General features: G+C 45.5%; 1 protein-coding gene across 2 annotated transcripts in view; it reads right to left on the bottom strand.

Annotated features, from left to right (window-relative positions):
• OSBPL6 (oxysterol binding protein like 6) overlaps window positions 1-27,357 on the bottom strand; it is a 566,805-nt gene that overhangs the window by 304,461 nt on the left and 234,987 nt on the right. For both annotated transcript variants that reach the window (XM_069225427.1, XM_069225425.1), the window contains exons 5-6: window positions 9,912-10,025; window positions 9,649-9,819 (exon numbers count right to left, since the gene is read on the bottom strand). In XM_069225427.1, coding sequence (XP_069081528.1) covers window positions 9,649-9,819; window positions 9,912-10,025 — 285 coding nt within the window. The remainder of the gene's footprint in view (window positions 1-9,648; window positions 9,820-9,911; window positions 10,026-27,357) is intronic.

Here is a 27,357-nt window from a genome sequence, read left to right as displayed (position 1 = left end):
GAACATGCTATCACTAAGAAATAATAAAGTGAAAACCTTACAGTCACAGCAATACGAAAATACACGTTTTACAGTTAAAAACACAAGACTTCAGGCACGAGTTGTCTGGGAATCCTTTCACATCAGACTTATTTCGACCTCCATATCTGCTCACAAACACCTCCTCCCGTATAATGTTGTTATATTTCCTAGGGAAGGAGAGATGTGGCCTAATAACCAGAACCGCTGACTTGGAGCAGGGGAACCAGACTAGCTTGGAGTTCCGGCATCATTCCAACATTTGTGATCTATGAAGATCACTTATTTTTCCCCACATCACCGAACTAACACAAATTGGCACACGTTAAGCTGCTTTGTAGATGCTGAGCATAGTCACACGGTGCAAAGTTCTCAATGATTTAATAATTGTCCTGCTCTGACCTTCTTAGCACTAGAAATATGAGCCAAGCACTCAAAGAAATCAACTGCAGTAGCAAATGTGGCCCTGTGAGCAATTTAGCGTAACTAATTGGAACCTTTACACTTTTTTCCACCAGTAAATTAAGTAAAAAACGAATTTGGTTCTGCTTCACAGATCACGCTTCAGCGAACTGAACATGTATGTACCTAAATTATAATCTTTGTATTGTAATGCAGCAACCTCTAGCTGTCTCATGACAGATGTGAGTCCTGTTTTTGTCTGGTGCTTGTATGTTTGCTATTTCTGTTGCAGATGCACAACTACAAGTTCCATAATGCAACAGTTAAAGAATGGCAAGACTCACACAGAAGAATGTAAGGTCTAACTAAAGGTGTAATGAATGATTTTATTGTACACATAAGGGGCACATGATCCTTCTTCAATGCATCCATTAGGTATATTTTTATTTTCATATTAGTAGTTTTCCCAAAATATGAATACACAGAAATAATTGTTTGCAGTTCCAAAATAGAGTTCCTCCGAACTCCGATGATGCTGCCAGTGGCATCAAAGCATGCAGGGCCTTGGCGTTTTCTGGGGTTTACGGGATAGGTGGTAACATGCACACAGTTTAATTAAGCTGGTGATGGTGCTGAGTAACCTTCAGGGAATTATTGCGAAAATATTAATTGTGATCTAGTCAAAGAAAACAATGTGGGTGATTTGTGCTGCTGGGGATTTCCAGTGCTTTTAGGGCAATTACTCTACTATATTTCACTGATTGTACCACCTGGAAGAAATTCCTGCGGTTGCTGGAAAAAAAATGTCTCTGCTTAGGTTGGTGACTATGCTTATGATAAACTGTCACATCCAAGACCTGGAAATGTCACACAGTTGTGTGATGCAAACATGGAAATGTCACATTTAAGCCAACTGCCAGGGTCACATTTGTTATCTTTTTTTAAAAAACAAAACACTAGCCATTTGTTCATTTTATGAGATTGTGAGAGGGTCGCAACTGGTACTTGAGTATGGCTTGTGCAAAATCCTTTGCTCTCTAACTTTGCAAAATTGATTGTGTTTGCTTTAGCAATTATTTAAGAGTAGCTTAAAAGCCTTTAAAATAACTTCCAAGTGACTTATCTTCTTGTACGAGAAGTTTTATATTTACATTATCAAAGGGAAAACCTTCTAGCGTCTACTTTCCCAATGTTCATTTCAGTTGTATCAGTAACATACTAGCCATGTGGCAGCCCTATGTAAGGTGTCTTAATTCCTTTTATTTCCCCTTCTTATATCTCAAATTTTAATTTTCAAGAGCGCCCAAAACCCTCTGCTATCTGCGCTACATAAGGATAGTAAGAGATAATGAAACTACTTTACTGATCTACTGGAAGGAGTATGGGATCGAGCAAGAACTTCCCAGTGGGATTGTACAGTAGCCTCATTGCCTGGTGAGCAGAGATGTGGACAGAAAAATGCTGAGGGGAGAGAAAGATGCTCTTTCAAGGAGGGCCCTATCAAGTAAGTATCCAGACTTGGGATTTATTTTGCTTCCTGGTGCTTATAGGTTTGCATAAAGAATGGGAAAGAATATAACTATAAGTACAACAATAAACCTGCACTGTATAATCTGCCTGCAGAGGCATATGCAGTTGCAGAATCTAAGCCACCGGCTCTGTATAGAGATACCTCAAATGTGTGCCTATCAGATGGACGCCATTACATCTAACACTAATTTAGTTTACCACCTGAGTTATTTGTCACACGTGTTCTTAAAATGCTTCTTCACTTTGACACAATTAACCAAGCCTATCTTCCTTAGATCACTGGAATTTCTAGAACTGTGATGCATGATTTGTACTTCAAATGTGCTATTTTCCATGAATTAATTAGGAACTTTTATTGAGGACACCCCGAAAATCCCCACATGTGGTTGAAGTTCAACAGTATTCACATATTTCTTTTTACAAAATGCTGCATTTTATAGTCCCTTTGAAAAAAGGTCAATGAAGGAGCTATGCACTTATAACTCATAATCTGTATGCCCTGGAGCCAGTTTTGTGTGTTTATTGCATTATGTTATTCTTCTTTTGGGAAATGATCCCACCGCCCCAGCCCGACCATCAATGAAGCCCTTTGTCATATCCCAAACTGTACGTTTGGCCACCGAGCAAGTGTTTGTGAGTACCCAGGAGCTAGATGAATTTAAAAAAGACCCTGATTTGGAACATAAGGTGCCTCGATCTCTAAGAAATGGAACTTTATTCTTTAAGAAACTCTCAGTGTCAGAACTAAAGCGCATTATTCTAGCAGGGCTGCAGCGAAAGGATCTGTTCATCAGGATATCCATTTGTTGGTTCAGTTGAACTGGGCTTGAAACACTAAGACATGCCCCAGGGATTAAGATGTTTCTGTAAAAACTATCCTCTGAAATGGAGCTTTGAAAAGAAGAGGAAAGGGGATTTGGCTTTCCACAATTTTATGTTGATATTGTTTGTGAGTTGTTTGATGGGCACACATAAGGAAACTAACTATGGGGCCATGATTAATCAACCAAAAGTTTATCAAGTTCTCAATTTCCCAAACTAGAGAGTCGGGGACAAAAGCAATTAGAGCACTAACATATTTGGAAAGTCTGCATAAGGGAGGCAGAATATCTCATGAAGATCAGAAACGGATGTCCTCTAGAATTAACCACAGAGATACTACTCAAGAAAAGAAGAGAAAAAGGAGATAGCTATTCTGCAACACAAGCATTTCTTACTTCTATCTGCCGACCAACTCACTGATAAGCATGGCTTATTTATGATGTTCGGGTGGTAGAGAGGTGCGGCTATTTCAAAACAGTCTGTCTACACTCAAACATGGGATGTAATGGCTTTCAAAATTCTGCCTGCTGCTAGTAGCATTTCCAAAAGAGTTTGTTTTACGGTTCATTGAATTTTGCACTGGAAAGTGATAAAGCTAGCTCCCACAGTTATACCACGTCATTGCCACCGGCTCCTGAAAACTTGTTCTGTGAACATTTTACAAGATCTAAATGTGGGAAGCAAAGACTTCACCCACTTTTTGTATGTCCTATGATTAATTACTTCTTTGTTCTTTAGAAATTGACACTATCAAAAGGTCAAATTCTCAAATCTACAGTACTACACTTTTGTGTATTAAATCTTCCAAAGCACAATGACTGAGCGTGTGGAGACTTATAATTCTATACCTAAGGACGCTGTAAAGGTTTTTAGTTGAAAGGAAGAATCGCAGACTTTTAACATAGCAATAAACCAGAGCAAATAAGAAAAGCCACTTACAATGTATTCATTAGCATAAGGACAAATTATTTTGGCTGCTGATTAGCTAACCATCTAATGGAGTCAGCTGAGCTCTCAAACCCAAATGCCCTTCACAAACAAAGTGAGCCCGTAACATTTATTATAGGCTAGAGAGACAGCATAATATGTAGCCATAAAATTGTCCTTCTGCAGCTTATAGCTGAATATTCTTTATTGAAGTTGAAATAACTCTACTATGGGAAAATTAATAATAAACTATACGTATCTGAATTTGCATTGTGGGCCAGAACCGCAGAAACTAACATCTGTGAAATAAGGTGGATGAGGTAATGAAGCCCTAGTAAATTAAAAAGCAAACACAGCTGTGTCACAGAAGTTGTATCAGGAGCTAGCCTCAAGAAAAGGTAAACCGTTAAGCGGAGTCATCCCAGACTAAACAACCTAGGCAGGAGCTTGCTTCTCCAATTTGATCTGAAGAAGACCTACAGCAGTAGGATCGCTCAAACTAAATAAGGTCCTAGACCATGGTAGGGTTAGTCCATATCTTCTAATGGTAAATGTATCTAACTCTAATGGTGCTCCCACACACCTCTTTATTTTATTTTTTGTTTTAGTTTATTGCCAGTCTCAAAAAGAGAGATCACAGTCCCTAATATTGAAACAGCAGCAACAAGCTAAAACTTAAATGTGCTTCAAACAGGGGTTTAGGCATAACTAATGTGTGCAAAGTGATATACTACGGTCCTCAAACGCATTTTTGGAGTACATGCTGCCTGGCTCTATTGATGTCAATTAAGGAGGTATACACAAACTAGAAAAGTAGAAGCCAATGTGAGAAACACTGTACACCTCATAGGCCAAGCCGAGAGATGGATGATCCTCTAGGCAATCGTCCCCCTTAATGCTGAGAAAATGTTCAGTTAAAAGGATCCCTAAACGCTATGAAGACAGTTTACCTCTCTAAGAAAATTACCTTCGGTCTCTTATGAAACTCTCTATCTGGAAAATGCAGCGATATACTCTAGTTGGCTGCAGTAAAAAGATCAGCACATCTGAAGCAGGCTACCCAGTCTAGGATGTGTCCTATCTGTCAAATGAGAACAGCAAAGAAAAACCCACGTCATACATAATGCATTAATGTAAACACTACACCTACTACATGCATTTCCTAGGACTGATTACTTCTTTGATTGGGAGAACACAACACTAGGACTATGTACAGCGGAAATGTGGAGTATTAGGGTCCTGGACGACATTAACAAGATACCTCTGGGTATTTTATCTCTAACAGAGCCTAAAAATATGGAGACTGTATCATTATATTCCTAACCCCACAGGAAGAATCGAAAATATGTACTTCACCAGATCTTGAGAAAGTGTCCACAAATTAGAGAAGCCAGTCCTTAGAGACGGTAGGTGGTACTCCCCGAGATCTTTCGGCAAATTTGGTGTTCAGTTGTCAAGGGTACTCACTATTAGACACCTGATGGCGAAGGAGGAGAAAAAGTGTCCAAAATGCGGGAGGACAACTGACCATCAAACTGTGAAGAAACAAGTGTTCCAGACAATTGGCACTACTGAAAAAGATTGCACCTGCAGAGTATGTTCACTGCCATGACCCAGCGTGGACACCTAGTTTGTCTGGTTGGAGGGTTACGCGATTGAGTGTGAGGGACACCCAAACTCAAAAACTCCAAGGCCTTGGGCACTGCAATCCAGGCAGATTCTCCTTTCAACTGGTATAGACAAAGCTGCAATTTACGGACAACAGTGCATGTAGTGTGAAGCACAACCTCCATTGGCAAGGCCAGAATACAGACAACAATATCCCTAAACAGAGGGGTGTGCCCATATTACTGGGTGGGGGTATATTCCCGCTGATGCTTGCAGAGGCAGCCTGCTCATAAGTACTTAAACTCTACACCAATGACAGGAAGGGTCAAAGACAATGCACTGAAATGGGTGGGAATAGGTTTACATCTATTTGGGAAGGCTCAGATCTTAGACTGAAAGAGAGAGAGAGCAAACCTGCCAGAACTAGTCCCACTAGTACTACTTAGAACCCTATTTAGCGCCAAAGAGGAATGCAAGTTACCTCAAAAGACTGCCCTCAGATTACAGCGGTTACTGTTCTCGTTAGCAGCCTTCATGAAAGCCCTCTGTTATGGAAAGCATTCGAATCTACGCCCACCAACTCCTCATTGCCTGGGACTCCTGAAAAAGTTCCACATTTACTCTACCAAGAGCTCTATTATGAAAAACACGTCAATTAGTTGTAAAGAGATATCAATATCTCTTAATGTAATAACGGTGGAGTGCTTGGAGCTGATTCGTTAAAAGCAGGAAGAGCCCTCGAGTGGTTGATGATGCACAATACTGCTCCAAACCTGGGAAGAGGAGTTCAATCTTCTGGGGAGCAGACTGGGATTTGGGATCAAAGTCTGAACAACTAATAAACAAATGGATCCAACTGAGCTAAAGAATGAGGCGCATGGGCCATACCTGATGAAGTATAAAAATAAGTTCCCAAACCTCCACTTGATCAACGGAATAGCATAATTATCTGGCAAAATCACGATTAAATAAATGGGACAAACTTCACCGAATTGGTACTATTAGCTCAGCTGCAGCAGACTCACTTTAAAATAATTTGCTAAATGTCCTTAGGAACTGACTATTATATAGATGAATCTAACCTTTATTCCTTTACATCCCAAATACAATATTTTAATTTAAAAACACAATGGGCCATATGTACGAAAGCTTTTTCCCATAGACACAGAATGGGTAAAATCCTTTGGTACATCTGGCCCAATGTTTTCACCCATTTCACAGCACGCCAAGCAAGATCTAACGTTTGCGTTTTCTTCTAGAACAAACAATTATCTTACGACATGACGAACATATGCTGGAAATGATTTTTCATTTTAGGCTAACAAAATCGTCTTACTTCAAGTTATCAAATTGACATAAAAAGCTACTAGAATAGAGCAAAGCTGTGTTTCGTGGTAGTATTAATAAATATTTCCATATCTGGCAATCTTCATTTATTTATATAAATATAGAAGTTGTTCTGTAATGGTTACAGTGAAAAGCGCTCTCAGGCATTTTGATGTTGCAGCGCTATATAAAACCATTCAATAAATAAATACGTTTCTGCCCTGTGTGTAAACGCTGTTCTGGCATCTGCCGTTTTGTTGGATTACAATTCACTGAACGAACAACGAGTATTTTACCGGCTTAAGGGTAATGAAGAGGTTTAATTTGGATACTTTCCATATTCAGCTGCAGTGTTGGAGTTTCATTTACATGTTGCTGATTTTCTCCTCCATCATTTTGTTGGGATGTGACTTTGAAATAACATTTAGTTTTGATGCCGTAGCACTGTTGAGTTACATTGATATTCTCACAAGGCTACATTTGCATTTTGCAATTGTGTGCTGTGCTATCATTCTCTTAATTCATTGAGCCATCAGATTTGTGGCTGTTCTGCATTGGCATTTGTTATGTTGATGAAATTGATTTATCTGGCAGCTCAGACAAGCAGCCCTGTAGGGTAGTTTTGTGGGGTGGCTATTATTGATCGCTTCTTTATAGCTTTGTTAAGCAGTGAAGATCTGTCTTAACATTGATTCTTTGTAGTGTTGTAAATAAACGATTGATTGCCGGTTTGGAATTGATATGATGTTAGATTTGTTTATATAATCAGTAAAGTAAAATCCGGTTGCTATCTATAGGTAACTATTTTTAAGGGACCGAGTGCAGTCATTGCTTTGTCCACAATGAATCATACTCCATGCTCATAAATCAGAATGCATAATTCATAATGAATGATTGGCTTAGGAGATGACTGCACACACTGGGGCACCAAATTATCTACACCGGTTGGGTAGGCCACATGCCTTTTCATGGTTTGCCTAAAGGTGAGTGAGGCTGGCCGGAATCGAGGTGTGGTCAGAGGTATGTTATCAACAGTACAGCAGGTGCAGTGGCACTGGGGCCCAGGGATGAGAGTGGCCCTTTGCATTCCAATGTTGCCATCTTTTGTTACCCAACAAAAAGCAAGGGACTGCTGATCCCTGATTGAACTGGAGCACATGGCGCCCTTCCGGCACCACTGGTTATGTCTTTATCTGTTTGCTTTATTGGGGTGATGGCAGGAGGGGCTGTGGTGCAGCAGATAGCAGGGTTCCCTGCACAGTTATCGGTTTAGAAGCACACGCGTACTAGTGGAGAGTATAAAGATTTCAAAGATACAAGAGGCATTATTCGTTTTTTTCGGGTTTGTCACGTTCTGCAAACATACCCTCTGCACTTCTAGCCTGTATGGGCATCCCAGTAAGGGGAAAGGTGTACGTTAAATGAAGAGCTTTCATAACAGAAAACTGTGAATGGGTTCACCTTCCACAATTAGGTATTTTCAACACTGAGGTTCTAATCATCGACATAAAGAAAACAAAGTTAATTTCTACGGGTGGTGTCACTTTAGTTTGAAAAAACAATCAAATAAGGTTATGTAATTTTCTAGTCTTAAAATCTACATATTGCCACATTTAATTAATAAAAGAAAAAGTTAACATTTTAAATCAAATTAATTGTACCATATGGCTAATTTACACTACATATTTACACGGGAAAAGGTCTCTTTTATAAAACAAAAGACGTGGTAGAAAGTAATGTTAATTGTGATATCATTTATTTTCAAAGTTTGTCATGTTTCTAAAAGTACAATTGGAGTTTAGAAAGCGGATATCATTAACTGAACGCCTTGATAAACAGGCTCCAGAACTTCCTGTTTAGGCAAGTCCTTGTCATGGCCACAGTCAAACCAAACACAGCCCTGACTTTATATGCTTGAAGGGTTGTCAATTGATACTGTTGGACAATCAACTGTATGTAGCATAGAACATCGTAACACAGTTGTAATGCTTCTATCACAAGCAACGCTGGAAATGGGCGGGATCCACCTGGAATGCTGGACCTACAAACAATTATTGTGGCGGTTCTGCTATTCTGGGAATGTGCTAAATCAGGGGTGTACACAATGTATGTACCTGTTCTGTGTTCAGAGAAGCAACCTGCAGGGGGCTAAATGTCTTTAATTTTCAGCTGCAATTGTCCTCAACATAAATGCCTCACCTCAGGGGGCATCAGCACTCTTTTTGTTTTCTTGTCGTCTTGGCAGGGCTTACTGAAGTTTTAACAGCTTAATGTCGATGACATCGAAGAAACAAATATTTCTGCTCGTCACTTCACAAGTTCTGAAGTTGAGTTACGGGTTGGAGGCACGTTTTTGAGCTTCCCAAGCTCAAAATGTAATAGATATGCATCCATTGTAAGAAAGTCCGCTATTTCTATGTGAGTAATTATATGAATAGCCATGTGTATATAGCACATTAATACAAGTGTCTCTGCATCAAAAGTCGAATTCCTTTGAGCTTACAAAAAACACAAATATGCGGCCTGCGTGTTTCACACTGTGCTTTCTGCAGGCACATTAACCCTTTATGCTATTTCATGACGAGTTAAATCTGGGACTGAACTGCACGCGGAATTCTCAAGCAAGTGCGTTAGCCACCAGTTATCTTACTGTTATTATACAGTGGAAATACTGGGGTACACACAGATCTCTGCAGCAGGTCCGTCAACCCAGAAACTATTTTAAAATGGAGTCTGGAGTAAGCCCATACACATTTACTATCACATTTCTCCTCGTTGCCAGTATCTCTGCGGCCATTTTTACAAATAAATGTTTAGGTTGACTGACAGACTTCGTTATTCATGACCCCCCCCCCTTCCATGACTCCACCCTTTTTTGCTACCACTTCGTGACTCCCAATTTTTTGGATCCCAAAGCAAATTTCTTGAGTTTCTATCACTGCTGGCAAGTTCAGTTTAAGCCATGTCTCTTTTTTTTTTTAATAATAAGGCTTGGAGAAGGTCACTTCTCTTTACCTTTCCATCAAATGCCGCGGCATTAGCAGGTGGTGACGATTCTGTAGTTGAGGCTGAAGGAAACACATGGCTGCTGGCATCCCTGGGTGATCTTACGATCTCATTCTGTCGGTACAACCTATGATGGCGCAATTTTGCAACCCATGCGTCAAAAGTGTCCTGAGACTTCACCTGAAAGACAAACAGTTGTGCAGCATGAGTTCATTGGGGAAAGCATTTTAACAGGTTGGGTATGGGGGACTCTCTTAATTTAACTAAGTCACCTTCAGATGGTAGATGTGTTCTTCCGTATCAAGGTCTATTCTGCGCATTTTCTTTTTAACTGACATAACCGACAAACCAACGTCAATACTCCCGTGTACTTTACCTTTTTGAGTCTGTAATAAAAGAAAATGCAAATCATGTATAATGCCAGATAACGAGGGAGTTTTTATTTATTTGTTATTATCGAACATTTCCTTTGCACATTGCCGGTATTTGGAGATTATAAAATTGTCTGCAGTGAAATGTGAAAGCTGCTTTAAATAAACAAACACTGCCCGAGCCAATAGGCCTAATCTTCTCATACAACACGCACACAAGCAGAAGGACTTCCTCAAGGCTGATCACAATAATACATAAGAAAACTAATATATATATATATATATACAAAACATTAAGATACATACTTTATTTATAAATGTCCAAAGAAGTAAAAATATATCGTGTTGAACTAAAAAAATCGTGGGAAACACAATATAAGACCTATCCCATTCACCGAAGAAAAGTGTGATCCTATTGTCTCTAAACATACATTGATTTTATCTTGGAGAATATCTCAAAAGGATCAGTCTTGAGGAAGTCCTCTTAAGGAAGAAACATGTGTTGGCTGAGCCTTTTCAGGAGGGCTCATCTACCACACATCTATGTACTTTCACCAAAATAACTGTGTTTATATTTTAAAAAGCAACATCAACACATTCATCAAATAATTGTATTTATAATCCGAATACGGACAAATAATGGAATTCATAATAAGTATATGGTGTGAAATTTTCCTGTATTTTTGGGTTCTAGTAAAGGGATATATACCACATACAGGAATGCCTGTAGAGGTACTATTACAATAACTCAAATGTAGCACTGACTGTGGTGTATTAATAGATACATAAAAGGACTTCAATTAGGATGGTAACAAAGATATTTAAATGTTGTGTCCTTCAGCATTATGTTTCTTTAAAATCAGTTACACTCCTTAAACTAACCTGTGCTCACCCCTTAGCTCGGGAAAGAGCAGTCAGGAATAACTTAAGTGGCAATGTGTAAAGTATTTGTGCAGCACTTAAATTACAGTAACACAGTGAAAGACACCACAAAACGACTCCACAGAAAAATAGATGATACTTATCTGAGTAAAATTAGACCAAAATGACAAAAGTCGACATAAGTAGAACTCTAGATATGAACTTTTAAAGAATAAATTGCAATGTAGTGCTTAAAAGACAATAGCGTTAAAAGGTTACTTGATGTTGCACTACATTGAGCTACACCCAGATAAATCCAAAGTTCATGCCAACCACAATGGAGGGGAGGCCAGCTACAGGACCCACGCAGGGCCTGCTGAAAAAGTAAGTTGGATGGAGCAAGCACCAGAGTCGAAGAGTCAATGCATTTATTCAGATCTATTCACATTCGTGAAGTCAAGTAGATGCGTCATTGTCGAGCTCCGCAGTCTGGCCCGCGTTGGCATCAAAACCCTTTTTATGCAGACAATGGGGCATCATCAATCCGCCCAGGGATGACTTTAGGTCAGCGCTGCATCATCATCGAAACTTGCAGTCAGGCACTGCGTCGAAGGGCACTGCATCGGTTCCGAGCGGCGCAACGGCCTCGATGTGTCAATTTCTGGAGAAAAATAGCTGTGGAGCCCAATCTCAAGGTCCAGGACAGGACTGACACCTCTTGGCAGAGCAGGACAAAGTGTGCAGAGTCCAGCAGCTGAAGCAGAGTTGAGGGAAGTCTTTGATGGCCCTGAGACTTCCACAACAGTAGGAAAGCAAGCCCTTGGAGTCACTTGGTTCTGGGGATGGAGAGGTGCAGTCCTCCTCACTCCCAAAAAAGGAGGGCAGCAGGGCAGGCACAGCAAAGCAGGAGCCCAGCAAAGTCCAGCAGTGTTGCAGCATAGTAGTCTTTTCAGCTGCACAACAGTCCTTCTTCCTGGCAGAGTATCCTAAGGTCCAGAAATGTACTGATTTTGTAGGGTCAGAAGTGCAGTTCCTATACATAGTGGTGCCTTTGAAGTGGGGGTGACTTCAAAGAAGAGCTTTGAAGTGCACACCCTTCCCTGCCCTGGCTCCAGGCACACTACAGGGGGGTATGCAGCTCTCTGTGTGGGGACAGGCACAGCCTTATTCAGGTGCAAGTGTCAGCTCCTCCCTTCCATCTAGCTCAGAAAGGCCCATCAGCCTGGTGATGGGCCATCAGGATGTTAATGGCACACCTCAGTTCTGTGTGTGACTGTCTAGAGGAAACACATAAAGCCCAGCTGTCACCCAAACCAGACGTGTATTGTAGGCAGCAGGCACACAAAAGTGGCATTTTTAAAGTTGTAATCATAACTCCAACTTTACCATTAAAGAGGATTTATTATTACAAGGCCATAGATACCAAACATGACTGTCCTACTCCTTTCTCAATCAGGTATTAAGGAATCCCCAATGCTCTCCTATGAGAGGGGTTGGTCTCACAGTAGTGTAAAATAAATGTGGGAGTTTTTCACTTCCAGGACTTCAAGGAGAGTTTAAGGCTTGGCAATCGGTTTGAAATGTCAAGTCAACATGGCAGTGCAACTGCACACGCAGGGTCTGCAGTGGCAGGCCTGAGATATGTTTAAAGAGTTACTTAAGTGGATGGCACAATCAGTGCTGCAGGCCCACTGGTTGCATTTAATTTACAGGTCCTGTCCACATATAGTGCACTTCACTAGGGATTTACAAGTCAATTAAATACACCAATCTTACCATGTTTTAGAGCAATAAGCATATGCACTTTAGCACTGGTTAGCAGTGGCAAAGTGCCCAGAGTTCTAACACCAATAAAAACAGATCAGCAACAAATGAGGCAAAGCAGGGAAGACATTTGGGAGGGTGACCACCCTAAGGCTGTCAGGTTAAACACCAGATAAGGAACCTCAAACTGAAATATACTTTTATCCACTCAGAGAAGACTTTTTAATCTCATAACTTAAACAGATTGCCCTATTACCTAATTGGTTTCAAGAGTGTACAAGTATTCAGCTGGTGAATAGGGGTGAGAATGCTCTGCATGCCTGAAAGAGGTGCAGATTCCCCAAGCACTTGGAGGTTTGGAAGCACCCTCCATGGCTTGAGGGTGTGCACTGCGGGTGTGAGAGCATACACGTATTTTCCTAACGCCGGAAACAGTTTAACTCTATTGATGATCGTTAGGTAAACTTGTCTGTGGTTTTGGTACAAAGATGGATGATGCTGGAGATCAAAACAGTGCTGTGAGGCTTCACTTTTTCTGAACTCTGACCAGCACTCTCTACTTATGCTAAATCAGTCTTTAATCTTGCTAACACATAAACCAAAGTGTCAAAATGAAAGTATATTTCCACACTGCATGCCTGCACTCTGCCCTTCTTCTGCTTCATCAGAAGCATCTCGTGCATTTGTATCCCTGCACCTGCAGCTTGTAAAATGTGTAAAGCAAGGATATATCTAATCAGCATATTTTAATGAAGTGTGGAATCAATAAGCAATCAGCCTAGGTTTCAAAGTTACTTCTTGGTGCTGTCCTCAAAATACTAGGATAACTTCTCAATGTGCATTCAATAAACTGTTTACATTTGTTGCACATCCACAGATGTGACAGACAGTTAATTTTCCACCAAGGAGCAGTTTCGAAGTACCCACCCTCCAGGGTGGAATGACCCACACCCACCTTCCAATTATAGTTTCCCACATTCCTCTTCCACTTGGTACAAAAGGGTGATGGTTTTTCGTGGTACATAACCCAGTCCACACTCGTAACTCATCTGATTTTCAGATTTTGATATTATCAACCTAGCTAGTGCGCTCCCAAAATTTCGTTTCTCCCAACTGGTAACATCCCTTCCAATGCATCACTCAATAAGATCAATTTACAACCACACCGTCTGTCTCGCTGCTCTAAGACCTCACTTTCAAAACATTGAAAATGCAGTCAGAAGGTTGAGTGGTTTGTAAATGCCACCAGAACCCTGAGATGGGTATATAGGAACATATTACACAAATAACCCTTTTTGTCTGTACAAGGTCAAGAATGTTGAAGCTGCTCTACACAAGGAGCAGCTACCAACGAACACTGATTATAATAAGATGTTCAGGTTTTATTTACCATTTATGAATAGAATGGTAATTAAACAGTGGACAGTGGTAAAGCAGTACAGAGTGGTTTGGGCTGTCATTAGGATGATGAAACCCATATTTCACAGGGACTGGTGACACTTTGTAATAATGCACAAAGATGTGAAATATGTTCTTCATTTTACAGGTACCTATACAACATGGGATTTAATACCACTGCACTTTGACTGCCCCACAGCCCCTTCCAGCTCCCCAGCCATCTACGTGAGGGAGCTAGCTTTTTAATTTTTTTAAGTGAAGTGGGTGCCCACCTAGGGCTCTAACAATGCCACTTTCATTTGGGGATATGAGGAAGACTCAAGACCCATGGCCCCTGCCAGCTCACTGGCCAGCACCACAATGGGTGCTGGCGGGAGCTGACTCCATTACTTTGCTCTTGTTCTGGTGAGAGCAGCTTTTTTCACCCCCGCCTGGGCGAAAGCAAAGTTTTGTTCCCTGCCAGGGATAGTGTGGGCAGGGTATGTTTGCACTCTTCAGGACAAGGAACTGCAGTGTCCGGGGGGATGGGGTCCCTGGGATAGTCCTGGACCAAGCTCCAGGTGATGAGGTCCCTGGAGCTAGTGTATGGTTGGGGGAGTGGGGCCCAACGAGATTACTCTGTCAGAATCTTGACAGATATCCCGTTTGCCATATTGCAGTTCCCTTATATCCTATGGAACATGTAATACAGCAGAAGGAATATCCACAGCAATTGTGGCAGAGTAACCTGCCTGCCAAATTCAAAATCCGATCATAAGCCCCAGAGTACTAAGATGGCAGCTGCCACATTTCTTTTGGTTACCCCTACTTAATTACTTTTTTGATAAGCAGGCAGTTTTTTTTAAAGAAAAAAGAATCAATGATATTCTTACATCTCTCACTTTCGATCCTAATGGTTTAACTATTTCTTTCCCACTATTGGATACAGGACTGGCCTCTTCAATTATAGGCTCTTCCTTAATAATGTTGAATGACTTTGGTCTTCTATCAGGAAGTGAATTTACTGATATTGCAAATTCTATTACAGCTGTTAGATCATTTACTCTCTATAGTCTGGAAGTGGCTGTCTGAACATCATGCTGGTCCTTTAACAGCTATATGTCAAATCAAATCAAATCATTAACATTTATAAAGCGCGCTACTCACCCGTGCGGGTCTCAAGGCGCTAGGGGGGAAAGGGGGGGTTATCGCTGCTCGAACAGCCAAGTCTTTAGGAGTCTCCGGAAAGCGGAGTGGTCCTGGGTGGTCCTGAGGCTGGTGGGGAGGGAGTTCCAGGTCTTGGCCGCCAGGAAGGAGAAAGATCTCCCACCCGCCGTGGAGCGGCGGGTGCGAGGGACGGCAGCAAGTGCGAGGCCAGCGGAGCGGAGGGGGCGGGTGGGGACGTAGAAGCTGAGGCGTCTGTTGAGGTATTCCGGTCCCTTGTTGTGGAGGGCTTTGTGTGCGTGGGTGAGAAGACGGAAGGTGATCCTTTTGCTGACTGGGAGCCAATGCAGGTGTCTCAGGTGTGCGGAGATGTGGCTGTTGCGGGGTACGTCGAGGATGAGGCGGGCCGAGGCGTTTTGGATGCGTTGCAGGCGGTTTTGGAGTTTGGCGGTGGTCCCGGCGTAGAGGGTATTGCCGTAGTCCAGGCGACTCGTGACAAGGGCGTGGGTCACGGTTTTTCTGGTGTCGGCGGGGATCCAGCGGAAGATCTTGCGGAGCATGCGGAGAGTGAGGAAGCAGGCGGAGGACACGGCGTTGACTTGCTTGGTCATGGTGAGAAGAGGGTCCAAGATGAAGCCGAGGTTGCGGGCGTGGTCTGCGGGGGTCGGTGCGGTGCCGAGGGCCGTGGGCCACCAGGAGTCGTCCCAGGCGGACGGGGTGTTGCCGAGGATGAGGACTTCCGTTTTTTCAGAGTTCAGCTTTAGGCGGCTGAGCCTCATCCAATCTGCGACTTCCTTCATACCCTCTTGTAGGTTGGTCTTGGCGCTGGCGGGGTCCTTGGTGAGGGAGAGTACAAGTTGGGTGTCGTCGGCGTAGGAGGTGATGATGATGTCGTGCTTGCGTACAATGTTGGCGAGGGGGCTCATGTAGACATTGAAGAGTGTCGGGCTGAGCGATGAGCCTTGAGGTACGCCGCAGATGATCTTGGTGGGTTCTGAGCGAAACGGAGGGAGGTAAACTCTTTGGGAGCGGTTAGCGAGGAAGGAGGCGATCCAGTCCAGGGCCTGGCCTTGGATCCCGGTGGAGCGTAGGCGGGTGATTAGGGTTCGGTGACAGACGGTGTCAAAGGCAGCCGAGAGGTCGAGGAGAATGAGGGCGACTGTTTCACCGTTGTCCATCAGGGTTCTGATGTCGTCTGTGACTGAGATGAGGGCGGTTTCCGTGCTGTGGTTGGTTCGGAATCCGGTTTGTGAAGGGTCGAGCAGGTTGTTGTCTTCCAGGAAGGTGGTCAGCTGTTTGTTGACGGTCTTTTCTATTACCTTGGCTGGGAAAGGTAGAAGAGAGATGGGGCGGAAGTTTTTCAGGTCGCTTGGGTCAGCCGTAGGTTTCTTTAGTAGGGCGTTGACTTCAGCGTGCTTCCAGCATTCGGGGAAGGTAGCAGAAGAAAAAGAAGAGTTGATGACGGTCTGGAGGTGCGGGGCGATGATGTCGTCGGCTTTGTTAAAGATGAAGTGCGGGCAGGGGTCCGAAGGGGCGCCGGAGTGGATAGAGTTCATGATGGATTTGGTTTCTTCCGTGTTGATGTGGGTCCAGTTGTTGAGGGTGATGTCCGGGGAAGCGGGTTCAGTGGTGTATGGTTGGGTCTGGTGTCCGAAGCTGTCGTGGAGGTCGCTGATCTTGCGATGGAAGAAAGTGGCGAGGGATTCGCACAAATCCTGTGAGGGCGTGACGGCGTTGGCGCTGGCGCTGGGGTTGGAGAACTCTTTGACGATGCTGAAGAGTTCTCTGCTGTTGTGGCTGTTTTTGTCTAGTCTGTCGGTGAAAAAGTTCCTTTTGGCAGTGCGGATCAGGTGGTGGTGTTCGCGTGTAGCGTTCTTGAGGGCGGTCATGTTGTCAGCGGTGTGGTCCTTGCGCCAGGCCTTCTCAAGGGCACGACAAGTTTTCTTTGATTCTTTGAGGGTGTCAGAGAACCAGAGAGGTTTTTTGGTGTTGGTCTGTCGATGCGTGCGTTTGAGGGGAGCAAGGTTGTCAGCGCAGTTGGAGATCCAGTTTGTGAGGTTGAGAGCTGCGTCGTTGGGGTCGGTGGTGAGGGTGGGTTGGTTGGCGGCGAGAGCGGAGAAGAGTTGCTCTTCAGGGATCTTGTTCCACTGTCGACGAGGGATGGGTTGAGTGCGGAGGTGGGAGGTCTCGCGTCGGAATGTGAAGTGGACGCAGCTGTGGTCGGTCCAGTGTAGGGCAGAGGTGTGGCTGAAGAAGACGTGTTTGCTGGCGGAGAAGATAGGGTCGAGCGTGTGTCCGGCGATGTGGGTGGCGGTGTTCACCAGTTGTTTGAGGCCGAGGTTGGCGAGGTTGTCGAGCAGGGTGGTGGTGTTGGGGTCGTTGTTTTGTTCCAGATGGAAGTTGAGGTCGCCTAGGAGGATGTAGTCCGGTGAGGCGAGGGCGTGCGGGGAGATGAAGTCGGCGATGGCGTCGCTGAAAGAGGCGCGAGGTCCGGGAGGACGGTAGACGAGGGATCCTCTGAGGGTGGTCCTTGGGTCGGTGCGAATCTGAAAATGCAGGTGTTCAGCGGCGAGGGGGGGGTCTTCGGTGGAGGTGGTGACGCTGATGGAGTCTTTGAAGATGATGGCGACACCTCCTCCTACTTGGTTGGTGCGGTCTTTTCTGGAGATCTTGTAGCCTTCGGGGATGGCGGGTAGCGATGTCTGGAGCAGAGGAGGCGTTCATCCATGTCTCCGTGATGAAGGCGACGTCCGGGGCTGTGGAGTCCAGGAGGTCCCAAAGTTCAACGGCGTGCTTGTGGACGGAACGAGCATTGACCAGGATGCACTTGAGGTGGTTGATGGCGCGTGGGCTTGTGGTCGTGGTAGTTGCGTGGTGGAAGATGCGTTTGCAGGAGTTGCAGGCGAAGGGTCCATGGGTGCGTTTGGGGTGAGCTAGGAAGCAGGTTTTGGAGCGCCCTGGGTTGAGGGCGTGGAGGGTGGTGGGGTCGTAGCGGATCAGCGGGGCTTGGGGGAGCTGGGGACCAGGGGTCGTGCAGGAGGTCGCGGCGGGAAAGCGCGAGGGAGGGGGGGGACAGGTAGAGTGAGAGGAGCTGGGGGAGGGGGTTTAGGGTGGAGGAGGGTGAGTGTTAGGAGGTTTGGAGATTAGGGAGAGAGATAGGAGTAGGGTTGTGAAGATAGGGGAGGGGGGTTGTAGAGGTGGGTGAGGGAGAGAGGTAGAGTGAGAGGATAGGGAGATAGGTAGTAGAGGGGGTGGCGGGAGGGGGGGAGAGATAGAGAAATAGATAGAGAAAATAGATAGAGAAGTCGATAGATAGGGAAATAGATAGATAGACAGATAGGTAGGTAGGAGGAGGTGGAGAGTGGGGGAGTTAGATAGTGAGATAGGGAGCTAGAGAGATAGGAAGATAGGAGGAGTGAGGGAGGTAGATAGCGAACGGGTTAGCTAGGGGTGAGAGAGGGGGAGGCGAGTGAGGGAGGGGGATGAGGAAGGAGCAGGAGGGCAGGCTCGGGGGAAGAAGACGGAGGAGGTAGAAGAGCCGAAGACAGGAGAACAGAAGACAGAAGAACAGAAGACAGAAGAACAGAAGACAGAAGAACAGAAGACAGAAGAACAGAAGACCGGAAGAGCAGAAGACCGGAAGAGCAGAAGACAGAAGAACAGAAGATCGGAAGAGCAGAAGAACAGAGAAGAACAGAGAAGAACACAGAAGAACACAGAAGAACACAGAAGAACACAGAAGAACCGAGAAGAAGAACACAGAAGCACAGAGAAGAACAGAGAAGAAGAACACAGAAGACCGGAAGAACACAGAAGAACAGAAGGGAAGAACAGAAGAACAGAAGGGAAGAACAGAAGAACACAGAAGAAGATTGCAGAGGGGGAGCGAGGAGGAAGAGACAGAGAGGAGGAAAAGAAGCAGGAGCAGGAGAGAAGGTGAGTGGCGCGGGGCAGGGCGAGGGGCTGGGAGGAGGGGGGTACTTACAGTTAGGTGGGTCTCAGGAACACAGGAACTCGGGAACTTGGAGGAGCTGCAGCGGCAGGGGGAGCGACCTACCCTTGGGTCAAGGGTCGCTACCACTGTCGCGCAGCGGCCGCCATAAGAGGTAGGAGGGGGGGGAAGGGGTCAGCTGGGGGCGAATGGGAGCTGGGGGGCGGGGGCGTGCAGGAGGTCGCGGCGGGAAAGCGCGAGGGAGGGGGGGGACAGGTAGAGTGAGAGGAGCTGGGGGAGGGGGTTTAGGGTGGAGGAGGGTGAGTGTTAGGAGGTTTGGAGATTAGGGAGAGAGATAGGAGTAGGGTTGTGAAGATAGGGGAGGGGGGGTTGTAGAGGTGGGTGAGGGAGAGAGGTAGAGTGAGAGGATAGGGAGATAGGTAGTAGAGGGGGTGGCGGGAGGGGGGGAGAGATAGAGAAATAGATAGAGAAAATAGATAGAGAAGTCGATAGATAGGGAAATAGATAGATAGACAGATAGGTAGGTAGGAGGAGGTGGAGAGTGGGGGAGTTAGATAGTGAGATAGGGAGCTAGAGAGATAGGAAGATAGGAGGAGTGAGGGAGGTAGATAGCGAACGGGTTAGCTAGGGGTGAGAGAGGGGGAGGCGAGTGAGGGAGGGGGATGAGGAAGGAGCAGGAGGGCAGGCTCGGGGGAAGAAGACGGAGGAGGTAGAAGAGCCGAAGACAGGAGAACAGAAGACAGAAGAACAGAAGACAGAAGAACAGAAGACAGAAGAACAGAAGACAGAAGAACAGAAGACCGGAAGAGCAGAAGACCGGAAGAGCAGAAGACAGAAGAACAGAAGATCGGAAGAGCAGAAGAACAGAGAAGAACAGAGAAGAACACAGAAGAACACAGAAGAACACAGAAGAACACAGAAGAACCGAGAAGAAGAACACAGAAGCACAGAGAAGAACAGAGAAGAAGAACACAGAAGACCGGAAGAACACAGAAGAACAGAAGGGAAGAACAGAAGAACAGAAGGGAAGAACAGAAGAACACAGAAGAAGATTGCAGAGGGGGAGCGAGGAGGAAGAGACAGAGAGGAGGAAAAGAAGCAGGAGCAGGAGAGAAGGTGAGTGGCGCGGGGCAGGGCGAGGGGCTGGGAGGAGGTGGGTACTTACAGTTAGGTGGGTCTCAGGAACACAGGAACTCGGGAACTTGGAGGAGCTGCAGCGGCAGGGGGAGCGACCTACCCTTGGGTCAAGGGTCGCTACCACTGTCGCGCAGCGGCCGCCATAAGAGGTAGGAGGGGGGGGGAGGGGTCAGCTGGGGGCGAATGGGAGCTGGGGGGCGGGGGCGTGCAGGAGGTCGCGGCGGGAAAGCGCGAGGGAGGGGGGGGGACAGGTAGAGTGAGAGGAGCTGGGGGAGGGGGTTTAGGGTGGAGGAGGGTGAGTGTTAGGAGGTTTGGAGATTAGGGAGAGAGATAGGAGTAGGGTTGTGAAGATAGGGGAGGGGGGGTTGTAGAGGTGGGTGAGGGAGAGAGGTAGAGTGAGAGGATAGGGAGATAGGTAGTAGAGGGGGTGGCGGGAGGGGGGGAGAGATAGAGAAATAGATAGAGAAAATAGATAGAGAAGTCGATAGATAGGGAAATAGATAGATAGACAGATAGGTAGGTAGGAGGAGGTGGAGAGTGGGGGAGTTAGATAGTGAGATAGGGAGCTAGAGAGATAGGAAGATAGGAGGAGTGAGGGAGGTAGATAGCGAACGGGTTAGCTAGGGGTGAGAGAGGGGGAGGCGAGTGAGGGAGGGGGATGAGGAAGGAGCAGGAGGGCAGGCTCGGGGGAAGAAGACGGAGGAGGTAGAAGAGCCGAAGACAGGAGAACAGAAGACAGAAGAACAGAAGACAGAAGAACAGAAGACAGAAGAACAGAAGACAGAAGAACAGAAGACCGGAAGAGCAGAAGACCGGAAGAGCAGAAGACAGAAGAACAGAAGATCGGAAGAGCAGAAGAACAGAGAAGAACAGAGAAGAACACAGAAGAACACAGAAGAACACAGAAGAACCGAGAAGAAGAACACAGAAGCACAGAGAAGAACAGAGAAGAAGAACACAGAAGACCGGAAGAACACAGAAGAACAGAAGGGAAGAACAGAAGAACAGAAGGGAAGAACAGAAGAACACAGAAGAAGATTGCAGAGGGGGAGCGAGGAGGAAGAGACAGAGAGGAGGAAAAGAAGCAGGAGCAGGAGAGAAGGTGAGTGGCGCGGGGCAGGGCGAGGGGCTGGGAGGAGGGGGGTACTTACAGTTAGGTGGGTCTCAGGAACACAGGAACTCGGGAACTTGGAGGAGCTGCAGCGGCAGGGGGAGCGACCTACCCTTGTAGCAAGTCACTGGAGACAGCCACTGTGCCCCATGAGTGGAAAAAAGGCGTTGGCGCTGCCTGTTTTAAAGAAGTCTTAAGCAGAACTGTCAGTGCCTAGCAATTTCAAAACTATCTATCTTTTGCCATTCCCTAGCAAAATCGTGTACAATTTTGTTAATAAAAAACTCACTGTTGGACGTGGCCCTCTCTGCAGGGTCACCCACAATCGTTTTGTTTTTTTCCGTCTACTTTTTGCTAAATTCGTTTTTGTTGGCCTTAGGACTCTATGGGCCTGATTCTAACTTTGGAGGACGGTGTTAAACCGTCCCAAAAGTGGCGGATATACCACCTACCGTATTACGAGTCCATTATATCCTATGGAACTCGTAATACGGTAGGTGGTATATCCGCCACTTTTGGGACGGTTTAACAAAGTCCTCCAAAGTTAGAATCAGGCCCTATGTACTTTACCACTGCTAAACCGTGCCAAAGTACTTGAGCTATCTCCCCAAAACATGGGTACATTGGCTTATACCCAATTGCAATATTTAATTTACTTTTTTTTTAAAAGAGGACCTCAGACACCAGCTCTTTAGAACACTTTTGGACCTGAGGAGACTCTGCCAGGAAGGACTGCTGTGCTGTTGGAAGGAGTGGTACTCTGATGGACTGCCACTCTGGAGGACTGTTGTCCTGCTGAATTGCTGCCCTGTTTGTCCTGCTACTTTGCTACCTTCTGCCAGGGAACAAGGAATAGATATTCAACTGTTCCAGGGCTTCCCAGGACCTCCAGAGTGACTCACAAGGGCTATTTTCCTGGCCTCCGTCAGAACCACAGGGACACAAAGGGTTTCCTCCATTTTGAACCTGCACCAGGACCCAGCCTGAGTGAGTCCTGACCCTTCAAGTGGTGCCCGTCCAGTTCTGAACCCTTGGAAATGGTGTTAAATGTGCCCAGAAAAACAAACTCCAAAAATTGGAGACTGGCTAAAAACTGCTCCGAGAACCAGGAAGCGACTGGGACCACACTGCTCGCCTATCTGCCTGAAGTGCATCACTAGTCAGATTTACTTTGCGTCTTTTGTGACTATGTTCTTCTCCACAGTAGCAAATCTGTTTTAGCAGTTGTTTGCCAAAGGGGTATTTGACCTTGTAGAAATGTCTTCAGCTTCAGTCCTTTGCCAGGTCCGGCTGGAGATTTTAGACTTCCAATTAAGGCCCTCATATGACCCTGGTGGTCTACTGACAGTCTCATTATGAGTGTGACCGCCAGGGTGGTTGGACCCGCCGGGCGGGAGATGAGCATCTCTGACTTGGCAGGCCAATGAAGACTGCTGGTGGTATTCTGAGCCGGCTTTCCACCAGGGTTTTTACGGCGGTAGCACTGCCACGAAAACCCTGGCGGGAAGGCTACCAGTGGCAGGTAATTTCTTACCCCCCTCACAATACCCCCCACAAACCCCATCCATACCAAAAGAAAAATCCCCTCTTCAGGTACAGTGCCCCTCCACCCCTTTCAGGTACAGCGCCCCCTCCCCGTATACATGCACATAGACACCCACATGCACAACCCATACACTCATTCACCAGCACTGACATACATGCATTCACTCACATGCATCTATACACGCATTCACTGCAACACTCATACACGCATTCACTTCAGCACTCATACATTCACTTCAACATTCATACTCACATTCAACCACGCATGCACACATGCAGACACACGTGGAGACAAACACGCATGCACACACGCATACACACACGCAGAGAAACACCCACTCACATACGCACACACAACACCCCCACCCTCCTCCCCTGTCAGACACACAACTTACCTTATCCGGCAAAAAGATTGTCTGGCAGGGACTTCTACCTCCAGCAGCGCTCTGCCATCAGGACACCGCCAGGCCGTATTACAGGTCCTAATACTGCTGGTGGAGTCCTTCTGGTGGGGCGGGCCGGTGGTGGAACCACCCATGCGCCTCTGCCCACCAGCACGGTACTACTGCAGGATTTGTGCCCAAAATGTGGCGGAAATCCTGCAGTACACGTAATAAGGTGGGCGGAAGACCACCAACACTGGAGGTCTTCTGGCGCCCACGGCTTTGGCGGTCTTTCAAAAAGACCACCAAAGTCATAATGAGGGCCTAAGTGCAAACGTAGAAATCTTCACTGCAGCTTCAACCCGAGGCTATCCAGCAACGATGCTCCCTCTTCGGACACCTGCTCCCACCTTGTACCACAGAACTTTACCTTCTCAGAACATATTTCTCAATAATTTTTTTAAGTCGAAGGTATGCACTGACCAGGCCCAATCCACTTCTTGTATCTGAACCGCGCTCCATCGTGGACAAACATAATTTTGAACTTTGACCCAGTCTCGTGAGACTATGGCCCTCATTTCAGTTGAATCCGCCCCAGTTGAAACTCCCGCGGTGGCCATTTGGAGTTTCCGCCCACTGGCCCAGCGGGGATCTCGGCTGCAACATGGGAGCCGGCTCCAAATGGAGCGAGCGGTGTTGCGGCGGTGTGACGGGTGCAGTTGCACCGTCACGCTTTTCACTGTCTGCCATGCAGACAGTGAAAAGCTCCATGGGGCCGTGGCAGGGGACCCAGCGACTCCCCTATCCGCCAGCCTTTTCATGGCGGTACCGACCGCCATGAAAAGGCTGGCAGGAGGGGGACTCATAATCCCCTGGGCAGCGCTGCAAGCAGCGCTGCTCTGGGGGATTACAACCGCCAGGACCAATGTGAAGGGAAACCGCTGGTCCCGGTGGTGCGACCAGCACCGCCAGCCTGTTGGCGGTGCTTCCGTCAAAACAGCCCTGGTGGTCTTTGACCGCCAGGGTTGTAATGAGGGCCTATATGTCCACGTTGGCGCTTTGATCTTTTAGGTACTAGTTTTCACTAAAAACTTCAAAAATTAATAACTCCATTCTACTGACTGGATTTTATTTGTTTTGGTGTCAAATAATTTATTACAATTTACTCTATTTTTCTAAATTGGTTTGGGGTTTTTCTTGTGTTGTATATTCACTTTATTACTGTTTGTGTGCTGCATAAATACTTTACACATTGCCTCTGAGTTAAGCCTTACTGCTTTTTGTTGCAAGCTACCCAGAGTTAAACACAATTTAATTTAGTGATTTTTTGTGGTTCACCCAGCAAGGGATTATGGCTGTTGCCTGACCAGGGCTCATATACCCCAGTCAACCAACAGTCCGTTTTTAACACTCACTAAATAGTTCAATTTGGTTTTGCCCTCATCATGGAACGGAAGGGCCACTGGTCACTGCACTGGATGATATTCATATGAGAGCAGACAAGGGGCATGAAGTAGTTCTTTTACTACTTGACTTGTCCACTACACATGACACTGTTAATCCTGATATTCTGATTACCAGGTTGGCTGAGCTGGGGATGATGGGAGGAGCTCTGTGTTGGCTGGTTTCATATTTAGAAGGAAGATCGCAAGGGATCAGTTTGCTACCTTTTTGATCCTCTTTCAAAGCAATGGTGCACAGAGTACCTTAAGGCTCAGCCCTACAGTGTTTAACATACATTTGAGACAGATTAACTTATCAGATCACATGGCATAAAACTTTTTCATGACTGTATGAGAGACATTTCTAAGTGGCTTCAAGCTACCTCTCTCAAATTCAGCAGAGACAAGACAGAGGTAATAAGCTTTTTTTCATGTTCTTCTCTGCGATCTTTGCTGAAGGATTTTTGGCCTCAGAGGATAATTCAACTCCTATAACTGCAACATCTGTTAGAAACTTGGGAGTTTATTTGGACAATGGTTTATTTCTTTCTACCCATGTCAATGAATTATCTTCCACCTTCTTCAGACCAATAAAGCACTTCTACAATATTACCACACTACCCCCGCACCTTCGCCAATGTATACTGCAGAGAACCATTTTGAGTAGAATTGATTATGGCAATGCTCTGTTTTTGGGGTCACCAACATATCTTCTTCTCCTTCTGGATCGCATACAGACTGCTGCAGCAAAACTTGCACTTTCTCTGCCTCAATATTCTTCTACTTGTTGGGTGTTGGATTCTCTTCATTGGCTTCCAGTAGCCAAGCTAATTAAATTTAAATTACTATGAATAGAGTCTTTCAGTTCAGTGTCCCAGCACTGCTTGGTCACAATCTTCAACATTATACACCATTCAGATTGCTGCACTCTGCCAATGGCAATCTTCTGAAGGTCCCCAAATTTTGAAAAAGCTCAATCTGGCGGCAGAGTATTTTCTGTGCAGGCGGCTGGTCTCTGGAACAGCTTGCCTTCTGTACTTCGCTCTACTGACATATTTTGTGCTTTCAAGAAATCTTGGAAAACTTGGTTCTATAACCTTTAAATCTTGATTTATGTCAGTTTGGTCTGTGGTAGAGAGCACCAAGGTGTCTTTATAGGTAATAGACTGCGCTTTACAAGTGAACTAATAATAATAATAATAAGCTTGAGATCTTTTGGCTCTGCTGATCCTCCGCAGTGTGAAATATACAATGATTTTAAGCCTCAATTTCTCCAGAACTACTGACTAGATATACACCAAATCACAAAAAGAACACTTTCTGGAGCAAGAGCTAACTTTCTGCCTAATTTAGTGCAATTCTGTCCAGCTGTTTAGACTGTAGCTGTGTCTAATTTTCCTATGGAAAAATGAATTGGAAAAACACGTCTTGAGACTTACCCCTTTTTCTTGCTGGATCACCTGAAATTTTCCAGGAAGGTACTGAGGTGGATGAGACTTTTTTTGGAAAGTTTTGTCCAGATTTGTCAAATGGTGCCAAAGTTATAACAAACCAAAAAATGCTTTTCCTGTGGAAATGTGGTCCTACTTCAACATGTGATGTTGCTACGTAAAAGTACATCTGAAGTAGTGACTCCCAAATTATTTGTGTTGTAATGACTTAGGTTGCAATGGCCTGTGGCACATATAACAAGAAACAACCATAGCAGAAGCTGTGGAACTGGGGGACCAACAAGACCTTAAAGGCCCTAACTGGTTTCCCATAATTTGCTGCTCTTAATTAAGGAAACAAGTTTTCTGGGGAAATAGAAAACACAGTATTTGGTGCCACCTACTCACGCTGTTGTGTTGGATGCTTCACAAAGGAACAGGTTAGACCTGTTTTATATTAAGTAGATAGGTGTTATAACAAAACAACCACTGGCAAACATCAATAGATCTCACACAACAGTCACCAGGACGGTATTTTATTTTTCTTAAAGTGCTATGAAGCGGCCAGAGATGGCCATGTGAGTTCTTTTGCTTCCTTATAGCAGTTGGGGGAGGGGTGGGAATAAACAACAGAAACAATGACAGGGTGGAGGGAATAAGCATTATGGATGGGGGCGGGAGGAGAAGAAGCAACACAAATGGAGAAAAACAGGCGGGGTAGAAGGAGAAGAAGCCATATAGATGGGGGATGGGAAAGAAAGATGCCACACGGACTGGGGTTGGAGCGGAAGAAGCCACAGGGTTGGGGGAAGAAGCCACAAGGATAGGTGGTAGAAGGGAAAAAGGCAAAACAGATGGTAGTGGAATGAGGAGAAGCAGAACGGACCAGGGTGGGAGGGGAAGAGGCTACACTGACTGACAGGTTTTGGAAGGGGATGAAGGAACAAGGACAGAAGGGTGGGAGGGGAAGAAGCAAGAAAATAAAAAATAGTACCTTAATCACAGCACCAGCAGTGGAAGAACTATAACCCATATGAAGTAACCAGTAATGGGTCCATACTTCAGCTGAAAAAAGAGGAAGTGAAGCCAGGTGGTGCTAGGCAGAGAATGAGAGTGGCAATGAAGCTCACAAATGGTAAGCAATGGGCAGGCTCCAGTTCCCTTGAAGAACACAATTTAAT

The sequence above is a fragment of the Pleurodeles waltl genome, chromosome 3_1, assembly GCF_031143425.1.
Source record: "Pleurodeles waltl isolate 20211129_DDA chromosome 3_1, aPleWal1.hap1.20221129, whole genome shotgun sequence".
NCBI classification, from domain to species: Eukaryota; Metazoa; Chordata; class Amphibia; order Caudata; family Salamandridae; genus Pleurodeles; species Pleurodeles waltl.
Note: the sequence above shows the minus strand (reverse complement) of the source record. Positions and strands in the feature narration are given on the sequence as shown.